This window comes from Protomyctophum parallelum (assembly GCF_964188405.1).
Source record: "Protomyctophum parallelum genome assembly, chromosome: 7".
NCBI classification, from domain to species: domain Eukaryota; kingdom Metazoa; phylum Chordata; class Actinopteri; order Myctophiformes; family Myctophidae; genus Protomyctophum; species Protomyctophum parallelum.
In genome coordinates, this window is record NC_139705.1 from 47305003 (window position 1) to 47316114 (window position 11112).

Sequence of the window (11112 nt, forward strand, 5' to 3'; positions counted from 1 at the left end):
GGGAAGTACTGGGAACCAATAAAAGAATACTAATTTGCATTTCAACAATGCATTATGTAGTCGTGTAGAGCCAAAGCCAAAGGTCAAGTTTACCAAGTATTGAGGGTTGAACACCAATGATGTCAAACAAGTCTATGAAGCCATCTATGAAAAACATATCTGCAACACAATTTTATAGAACATGTAGTGGTTCCCTGTTTCATCTCTCTCTCTCCTTAGCCTGAAAAACATTGAAAACCCCTGTACTACAGTATATGTAAAGGCTCTTTTCCACCACGAAAGGTTAACCCAGAATCTTCCATAACTTGAAACGTTTCAGAACCCGTGTGAACCCCCCCGGCACCTATGCCTCTTACTTCCATATTTTTTCCCCCATAAATTAACACCCTACTAAGCCTACTTTTGCTACTTTAGCTATTTCTACATTTTAATCCTGAAAAGTACGTTTTGGATGGGTGACGGCCACGAAGAGGGTGGTGACATCTGATAACACAGAGGACGGCCAGAGAGACGGCGATCGGGGGTGGAGAGGGTTGGCAGCCCAAACCACTCCCTGAGGAGGATACAGAGCCAGACTGCAGTAAAACTTGCAAGGAGGGTTTAAAATCAGCCTCCGTGCAGCTTGAGGCTGCTCGTAATCGTATAGCCAGTTGTACCGAAGCTGATATATGAGATATGTGCTGTTCAGCAGCAGCAACGACAACGCAACTTCTGGTCAGATGAAGGAGACAGGCCCGGACGCCCCCCACAGTGCCAGGAGCCTCTTAGTGTCGCCAAACATCTCAACCATTGACTGTCTCTCAGCCTCTCAGAAGACAGCGGGGGCTGTAGCATGCCACTTGGACACAGGCCGGGGTCTGATCAGCCCTGGTCGGGTCGCCTGGAGGACTCAGGAGGGTGTCTGTGTTGTAAGACCCAGAAACACCCAACGATTCCAGATTTACAACACTGATGTGTCCAAGGTTTCCACTTAGAGATGATATATATATTGGGTGGATATCTATCCATCTATAATCACCAAGATGGCTGTGATCAAATACTGTGAATATAATTCAAGTACATACACCTGTCCTTAGTATTCTAACGGTTTAATGATAAACAGTGAACAGAATCTTTGAAAATGGAGACTAAACAAAGCCCATGTTTAATGTGATTGCCAAAAGATTTCAATCAGAAAATACAATCCTCTCAAATGCCATTTGTGATTCCATAGTCATAGAACAATATTAGTCATCTTGCAAGAACAGTTTTTTTCTTTTAAATGTATACTCACTATAAAATACTGAGAATTATGTTACATCAATCAAGAAAGATATAACCGTACAAATAAATCAACATAATACAATGTGGACTTTTTGACATTGTACAGAATTTACAGAGAATATTTAAATTAATCTCAGAACATTAGGTAAGATTTGGATCTTGGAAGCTACATGTGAATGAAAACAAACATTTTAAATTAATGCCATCCTCTACATAGATATGACACTGATGATAAATTACATCGACATACTAATAGCAAGTCATGGCAGTGCACAGAACTATTTAGCTCAAAGACAGATTTTTACTTTGACATACAGTGTTGTGCACCGAACATAGCCTAAAAAGCTCACAGTGTGGTGAATTCACCACATTGTGAGCTTGTAGATCGCATATCGTAGGAGCATGACACCATTATACAATGAGGCAAATTTTTTAGCAGAATTGTGTGAACATGGATTCCTCAAATCAATATGCAGGTTTCCTTCCCCCAAAAATGTTAGTCTGTCTGGATAGGTGATTAACAGCGCTGTTGAAAAGCTAGTGTTCGTTCAGTAACACTAGTCTCTCCAGCTCTTTAGTAAACACAAAACACATTCTCAGGTCGGGCTACCAATTTCACCCAATCAGGAGAGAGAACTCATGTGGGGTACAGGATAAACAAGTGAAATTGGAACTGGAACACAAGCTGACACTGATTGGATGACATTTGCATCCCACCTGAATATATTTTTTCTTTACCAAACAGCCGGAGAGACATGGAGACCCATTACTGTTGAAACACTATACACTAGATAAGGCAAAGTTAACTAGCACACATCAGAATATAGAACTTAGTAATACAATAGTATTACCAAAAATATCAATAGGCATTAATATTCATCCGGGATATTGCCTACATCCAATCAACTACACAATGCAGTATTATGTGGAAGACAATGTGTAATAAACACACAATGTTGATTTCAGCACAATACAGTCACATTCACTGCACTGTTTCTGACTGTCTGTAGAGATACTGTAGCAGTTGGTTAACATAATCATAACCCAAATACATATCGTTGCGGTTGGGTGGAAACTGGAAACATTTAATTTCCAAAAACATTACTTTTCAATGGATCTAATATAGAGTATCACCAGAGCCATAGAGTTACGACATTGAGGGGTGCCCCCAGATGCCCGAACCACCTAAGCTGGCTCCTTTCCAGGCGAAGAAGCAGCGACTCTACTCTGAGTCTCTCTCGTGTGACTGAACTTCTCACCCCATCTCTAAGGGAGATGCCAGCCACCCGTCGAAGAAAACCCCTTTCAGTTGCTTGTATTCGCAACCTTATTCTTTCGGAATGACTCATGACCCACACTTCATGACCATAGGTGAGAGTAGGAACGAAGATTGTTCGGTAGACAGAGAGCTTTGCCTTCTGGCTCAACTCTCTTTTCGTCACAACAGTGCGGTACAGCGACTGCAATACCGCCCTGCTGCTCCGATTCCCCGGCTGATCTCCTTCTCAATCCTCCCCTCAATCGTGAACAAGACCCTGAGATACTTAAACTCCTTCACCTGGGGTAATGTCTCATTCCCCGATTAAATATGGATTGGTTCAATATTTATAAGACTAACAATCACAGGACATTAACAAGTTGAAATATCCAAGTTTTCTGGCCAACAGCAACGATATGCATTTCACCAGCAGTCGGCATTGGATAATTCATCATCATAATTCATCAACCAGACCAATTTTGAGTATTTTTTACAGTCCTATTCCTGCAGTGATCAAATCATGAAGGAAACACAGATGAATATAAGTAAAAACCAATGAAACCGTTAACCATTTCAAAACCATAACAGGACCCTGTTGATGATGATCTCTCTTAACCCATTAAAAACCGGAAAAGCATTTTGTCTGAAAACTCTTGGGAATTAGAATGGTGGTTCTCAAAAATAGCAGATATACAAGTTCACGGTGCATCAATTAAAAGAAATGTTTGTTTTTATAATATTTTACACAAATCTTCTCTTCTGGGGTACCTGGCAGCTGGCACAAAATATTTCAGATGGGGGTATGCGGCCAAATACATTTTGGGGGTCCTTGGCACGGAATTACGGAACTACGGATTCCAAAGTTATTTGTAGAATCTTTGTATGATTCGTAGCCTCAGGTCTCAATGGCTTCAAAGAGAAGTTCCTGGCATGCATTGTGGGTTACAGAAGAACCGTGCTTTCCGTATTTCAATAGGGTTTAAAGTTTTTATTTTCCTTCTGGCGATTCCAACCCCAGAGGCCCTGTGCAAGAGCCAACATTTCTAGTACTGCCGAGCTTATATCTGTGCATTGGCTATTCAAAGATAGGAGACATGCAAGCTCACAGCTCGTCACTTTGTGCCACGCTGTGAGCTTGTACATCTGCATTATTATTATTATTATTATTTTTTAATCTTGAAAGTTTGAGAACTACTGATTTAGAAGGCATGTGTAGAATCAGCCGCAGGCCTTAATGGGTTAAGCAGTGGTCAACAATGGGAGGAAGGAACTATAACATATTTAGAAGCATATAATGTTACGGTGCCTTTGAAAGGCAGCCTTCACTGTACTGTACACATATATGCATTTTGAACATTGTCATCATGATGGGTCTTTGTAGTGTCTTGCAATTCATCAAACTTACTACACGTCCCACAATGCATCACTGCACACTGGAAAAAGTCCTGTGTAGGAGTGTCGGATTCCATCGCCACGCCACGAAGTTCTACGCTCTTTTCTGTCTTGATTTTTTTTTTTTTTTTCTTTCTTTGTTACTTCAACGGAAATGTTCATGTTTTAGTATCCTCTGGTGCTGGATTCATTCCCCTCAGTCATAATGAAGAGCTGTGTAAAATATTATCCACACCACCTAATGGAGACAGGAGTAAAATACATACATAGAAAATATGAATACATCCTAAGCCTCAGGAACAGTAACATAATCAATGTACCATCACTCACAAACAAGGGAAATGCCTAGCTTTGATATTCTAAAAGTGTGTGTGCGCACACACGCGCGAGACACACACACACACAATATCATAAAAATGCCTCATCCGTAAAAAAAACAATTACAAGGCTATGGTACAAACCAGAACCTCCAGCTTGTGAGCAGTGGCTGAGCATTGTGGAGGAGATATTTGTAATGGAGAAACTAACTAATGTATTGAGACTACAAGAGGAACTATTCATTGAAAAATGGGAGAAATGGACTGAATATAGAAATCAACAGAACGACACCAATGTTAACTGATGGACATTCATAAATGGACTGGAATATCTTGTATATTAATGATATATCTGAACCCTTGCACTGTCTGTAACTGTCATTTTATGTTTTTAATTTTTAAGTTTACCTGCAAATAATAATAACAAATGCCTCATCCAGTTGTCTACCAGTAAAACATTCTCACTTCTGTTTTGAATGCAAGTGGGTTCATCTGTAAGTAACTAGGTCAGAGTGGCTTACTGTTGGAATTTCAGTCCAATGAGGGAGTCTCTCCCCTTTTCTATGCGCTAGTCTAGTCTAGTAGTGCATTCATGTGGTTCTCAAACTTCACTTCCCCCAAAACAATCACATCTGAACTTTACAAAGTATGGTAGAGGTGTGCATTGGCACTGCCGTCATGATTTAATTTGATCACGATTCTTGTTTAAAAAGACATGAATGAAATAAGATGTCCTCCTCACCATAAACAGCGCGAAAGAAGTCATGAAGCCTTCTTTGGTGAGCTCCCACGTGCCTCCATACTCCTCCTCGTCGACCTGCTGGAAGCTGCTGAAGTACACATACAGAACTCCAGCATTGATGACGCAGAATCTAGCAGGGGAGAGAGAAAGGGACGACGATGCTCAAAACTTTGTTTCATTCCAAAGGACACCCAGTGAGTGTACAAATGGAACCGTTAAGAATGTTGTACACTACACTCTGGGAATTACAGTACAGTCCACACTACACTCTGGGAATTACAGTACAGTCCACACTACACTCTGGGAATTACAGTCCCTCTTCAAGGACCAACAACCTCGGGTTTCACAGAACCCATTTCGGGAATTATATTCTGACGTTTCCCCCTTTTTTTTTCTTCCCTTTAAGCCATTGTATGTCTAGTTGGCCCCCCACAGACATACGATCCAGAAAAAACAATTCAAGTTAAAAGGCTAAAGCTCTATATTCTTGATTCATTCAATGTTATTTTAACAAAAGATGAATCCCACCACCTAATAAAATGTGTAGCAAACATATCTAAAAACTATGCTCAGCAATAAATCATGAAATGCAGCAGAAGAGGGGGGAGGAAGGGGATAATGATTGTTCTGAATATCGTCTGTCGGGTGATATTAAACCTCTTATGTCCAAAACTGTTACTTTTAGGATTCAAATTCAAAAACAGCAAAAGTAGCAGATCTACAGCTTGTAGATCCGCTACTTTTGTGCGATGCTGTAATATGCTAAAGTAGGGTATTAATTTACGAAAAAATACAAGAAGTTAAAAAATGGAGACAACAGCGACTTACATGGCTATCCCCAGGAATCCTTTCAGCGGTGCCACGCCCCATATGACACCAAGGATTATTGCAATGATTTGCCGGATCCAGTAGATCACATCTAAAAACTCATCCTGTTCAAAAGAAATGAAGAAGCGGGTTAAAACATGATCAAGTAACAGTCAGTCCCTTCTATTACCACCTTGGGCCCTCTCAGCGCTAGCATTCACTTCTCAGTAAAGAACCTGGGTGTGATACTTCATACTTGGCAACAATTTTAAGTTTGATAAACAGATCAACTCCGTGGTCAAAAGAAAACCAGCTTTTTCCAACATACTAGGTTTCTGGCCTGGGATTAAGGCCTCTCTCTCCCGACCCGACCTAGAGAGGATAATCCAAGCATTTATCTCGTCAAAGGCTCGATTACTGTAATTCACTGTATGTAAGCATCAGTCTGCCCTTAGACGTCTCCAGCTCATACAGAGCGGGGGCAACAGTCCCAGCAGAGCGCTCCAGACTTCCCTTTCCCGAACAAGAATAGCCACTTCCTTCTGGGGGACCCTGAGGCGTCCAAAGGCCAGTCTGGCCATCTGGTCCTCGGGCTGCCAGGGGGTCTCCCTCCCATTGGGACATGCAGCAAGGACCTGTCTAGGGAGACCGGGAATCCATACCAGAGATGCTCCCATCAGGTTTCTAAGGTTTCTAAGTGAAGGAGCAACGGTTCTACTCCCAGTCTCTCACGGATGACTGAACTTCTCATGCTGCTTTTGTAATGTGTGATGATGATCAGTCCTAACCAAGAAAAATAATCCAATTATGTTGATCAGTTTTAATGCAGATTAGGGGGAAAGATGAGCACTCCGGCTGCCATGCCAATGGACTCACACATTAGCCTTAAAGCCACTGACATTTTTTTAAATGATCGCCTATCAGCAAAAATAGGGATGCCAGTTGTCAAATTGTTAATAGTTCAGTTACAAGATTTGTCTTGTAAAAGTAAAACCAAAATTTTAAGTCGTGCCTTCTGTGGATAGAAAATTCTACCATGTCACCCCTCACCAAATGTTGCATTTGTCAGTTGAATTCCATTGCTAGGGCTGGGGTTCCAAGTTTAATTCCTGACACAGCTAATCATTAAGTATATAAATAACTGATATTAGCGACCAACATTGATGGTACAAGAGATTAGGCCTGGGCATTATGAACCAAATCAAATATGACTAAATAGCTCAATATGTATCGATATTGTGAGACAATATTGTGGGGATGACTATTGATTTCAAGATTCTCAAAATGTTCAATGAATGGGGAGGGGAAACGATTTTGTCACACACGTTACCGCAGTGAAATTTGTTCTCCGCATTTGACCCATCTCTTGGAGGGGTGAGCCACAGCCAAGGAGCGGTAGGCTGCGGCGAGCTAGATGGGCAGTGATTTGGCCAATCACTGCTGACCCGCCAACTGGAGTGAGTTGTGGTAGAGCGTTGAAACAATCTAAGAAGGTTGGGGAAAACCTGTCGACCTCTCTTTCCCAGGCCAAGGCTTTATCTCCACTAATGGATTATAATCACATCTTTGTTGTATTTACAAACAAACTGTGTATTAACTAAAGGTGTACTTTTCAATTTGTTACAGGGCTGAAAACCATTGTATAAGATATGCTTTTCATGCGTTAACAACATGTGTAAACTTAAAACCATAACCAGCACCTCCCCCGGTGAACCCAGACCCCACCACGGTACCACCCAGCCTGACAACAACACCTGCCCTTTGCCTCGGCTGGAGAGGCTTCACAACAGAGTGAGAGGAGGGGGGGATGGGGACAGGGGTCAGAGGTTACTCAGGAGCTGAGTCGAGGATTGGGAAACTAGGGCTCTGGATTAAGAAAGGCTGGGAGTCGGGGACTGACTCAGGTACAGACGAAATGTAGTAGAAGAGTAGCAACAAGATACTAATAGCAGCTGGTGGATGCTACGAAGCTGTACAATGACACTAAAGCGGCAATCTGACACTCATGACTAGAACGATAACTATATATACACTATACTACATTTTTTATATTATACATGTATATAGTTGGTGTGAACTCTGCCATCCACTTGAATGAGAATGATATTTACAGCTATATTTGTATAGTTATTATTAGTTATAGCACTCACTACTCAGTTTGAATAGCCCTTAATTCTACTTGTCACAGACATGGTGTCACTCCTGGGCTGTGGTCACTGGTGGTGGTCAAATTACTCTAGTAATTGCTACTCTTATCCCTGTGGACTAAGGACTAATGTGACTCTTGTATCTTTCTCTCCTGCTGTGTTCTCGTTATCTATTCTTATTGTCTTTGCTGTTAACTGCCATGGGGAATACATTCCCCTCATGGAAAGAACCAGTCAATATATCTACTTATCTAGTAATGAAAAGGATACAATATCAGTCATTTACCAAATTAGACAAACCCCCAAAGACCACAGCAAACTATAGCCACAATTTGCAACACTAGTTTTTTATTGCAACAGCAACCATTGACAGCCCATACATCCAAACAGAAAAGTCCTAGTATCTAACTGTATAGCGTTGCACATACATTTATTTATCTACGGTGGATTTTCATTAAACAAAAACTTGGAAAGAGGATAATTCAAGCTTTCCATTCATCTTCAATGTTGACGAATTTAACATTGTTTATCAGACTTTTCTGTTTGGATGTTATCGGCAAATCAATGGTCTGTGTTGCAAGTTGCAACTCAACATATATTTATTTTGTCTAGTTTTGCAAATTGCAGCTAAGCAAACTACTGATCCTAGTATTGATGATCTCTATAGGACGTCATATTATATTTATTGTCTTTATATGTCTTGATGACAATGGAAACAAGCCATTTTAGCATTATTGTAGAACTCTAAATGTTTGGGCTAGTACTAGGCTAGAACTGTACCTCTGTACCTTTTGCAAACTGGAAATAAAGTATTCAATCAATCAAAGCAGTGTCATTATTACAGTATAAATGTTTGTGTCAGTATTGTCATTTTAAATGGCCAGCAGAATGCAGACAAGCCCCACTGCCCTGCTGGGCTCTCGCGGGGTGGGGGTTGAAAATGGTCATATCAAAACATGTAATCAAGCTTCCTTGACAATGTAGGCCGACTATAATCCAATTACACGTTTTTCCGAACGCAATCTGGGGTTTATACTAGTCTAGTTATTTTTCGTTATTAAATAATCCTAGTTTATCAGTTTATTAGGGGAGAGGCCCCTGTTACTGAGCAAACACTACTGTATACTAGTGTTTAGAGTACTCATATCTTTGTATATACTAACAATTTATAGAGCTTTAACTTTTGAATTATAGAGCTAATTAACACTTAGTTATTTAACCAAATCTATCGTTACAATGGCTTTAGGGATTTCACAGTGCATGTAGTTCAAAACTTCTCTGTTTGGGCTGAGGGCAAAAAATGTGACGTGATTAGTAAAACATGATGAATAATCTGACCTTCTCCTCCCAGACAGCGGTACTGTTAAAGGCTTTGCTCCATGTGGACTGTTTCAGCCCTCCATTCACCACATGCATTTCCTCTTTCTTCTTGGAATTATTGTTCGTGTTCGTCATTCTTTCAGTGTAGTTTTAACCAGCGGGAGACAAAAACGACGCGACAAAGTAGCGCAGCGGCAATACCCTCGGCACACAAACGCATCAATACGTCGCGAATAGCCTTACAATAATTAACCTTAAACTGTGCACATAAGAAACTGCTCGTCTCAATTTCACACAGAGTGTTGCGGCGAGAGCAAGACGCTTAACACGGACTGTCAGTGTCTGCGCACGCGCAACGTCGTTTGACCCCGTCACACGGCGACCAATGAGCGAGTGCGACGTTCCTGCATGTCTTTTGTCAGAAGGTTGGCACGAAACCTTACAGCGACACCCAGAGGACAGAGGCAGAACAGCAGCAGAACTCTTTTCTTGTTCGTGTTTTGCTTACTCGCACCATTAAAGGTATATTCAGTGATTTCACTCAAAAAACCTTAGGTTTCGTTTTTGGCTGTGGGACCCAGCCTTTCGTCCAATCAGGATAGAGAGTCAAAAACGAAACCTAAGGTTTTTTGACCCCCAGGGGTTAACTGGGGACAGGGAGGAACTCCTTATATGGCCAGCACACTCTATAGTAGGGAGGATTATCACAACAAAATAAAAAAATAAGTGATATTTGAATTAAGTGAAATCACTGAATATACCTTTAATCATTCATTTATGATTTATCATATCATACTATAATCATATCATATCATATCATCATATACTATAATTATCTCAATGTCTGTCTGAATTAATGTCTGAATGTCTGTCAGAAAGTTAGAAACACTGCCGTATCTCCTCACCGCCTGCACCAATCGCTCCCACTACTCACACAGGCATTGCCCATAATAATATGGAGGTCTTAACGTAGCCCTTTTTCCAATTTAACAAAGTATAAATTAATAATGAATTTATTAGTGAATAAAAAAATGTCCCATCCACTTACATGGGAAAATGCGAAAAATCACATCAAGTATTTTTTTCTTAATGAACGGCAATTAAAGATATTTATGGGTGGGGCAATATCTCGGGTAAGGGCTAGTTAACGGAATTATCCATAGGCACCCTGGTCCCTGACCAGTATCAATATTGGTAGGCCTACATTTATTCTTAAGTAGGCTACTGTACTCAAATACAAATTCCGGGTACATTTACTTTAGTATAACTTTGGTACTGTAGGAGGACTATAGTATAAGTATAGGCTATAGGCTATAAGTAGGCCTATCTATTTTATTATGCCAATAGTTTTATACTTTTCCTTAAGTCAAAAATGTAATACTTAAAAAAGTAGTTTAATTGTAACAGAGTAAATATACCTTGCGTTATTGCTACTAACAAACCTGGGTACAAGTTCTTCGTTCTTCCTATTAGCCTCAGTGGCGTGCACAGACATTTAGAGGGGCAGGTGCTCAAGTGAAAAAAAAGGGCACCTTGACTGTGCAGCGCATTTTGGGGCGGGAACCCATTTTGGTGCTTTAGCTATTGAAAAATAGCAGATCTACAAGCTCATAGCGCGCCACCGAGTGGCGCGCTACGAGCTTGTAGGTCTGCTATTTTATTTATTTATCGAAGAACCACTGAAATAGAAACATAGCTTTAGATTGTGGGGGGCCTAAATAATATAGTAGAAGCGTTTTTTTATCAAGATTTGATCAATGTCACCGCATGGTCCACACACTACAAATTAAGAAGAAAAAGAGCACATTTCCAAAAGGGCAGGGGGTGCTCTAGCACCCCCTAGTGTCTATCTGTGCACGCCACTGA

At 40.7% G+C, this 11112-nt stretch overlaps 1 protein-coding gene across 1 annotated transcript; it reads right to left on the reverse strand.

The window, feature by feature from the left end:
- Nucleotides 1-1113: 1113 nt before the first annotated feature.
- On the reverse strand, nt 1114-9565 carry rab5if (RAB5 interacting factor). Its single transcript, XM_083768757.1, has 4 exons — nt 9265-9565; nt 5801-5904; nt 4973-5102; nt 1114-4151 (listed from the first exon to the last, which is right to left on the reverse strand). The coding sequence occupies exons 1-4, from the start codon at nt 9379-9381 to the stop codon at nt 4110-4112; spliced, it is 393 nt and encodes a 130-aa protein (XP_083624883.1). The 5' UTR covers nt 9382-9565; the 3' UTR covers nt 1114-4109.
- Between the last annotated feature and the right edge of the window lie 1547 nt (nt 9566-11112).

Bases quoted from the DNA above. Each gene is read 5' to 3' on its own strand.
- rab5if (XM_083768757.1), bottom strand. From the start codon at position 9,381: ATGACGAACACGAACAATAATTCCAAGAAGAAAGAGGAAATGCATGTG. The intron at 5,905-9,264 runs GTCAGATTATTC...TCTTTTGAACAG, and splicing joins CCGCTGTCTGGGAGGAGAAG to GATGAGTTTTTAGATGTGAT. The intron at 4,152-4,972 runs GTGAGGAGGACA...TGTCTCCATTAG, and splicing joins CTTCTTTCGCGCTGTTTATG to GTGGTGTGGATAATATTTTA.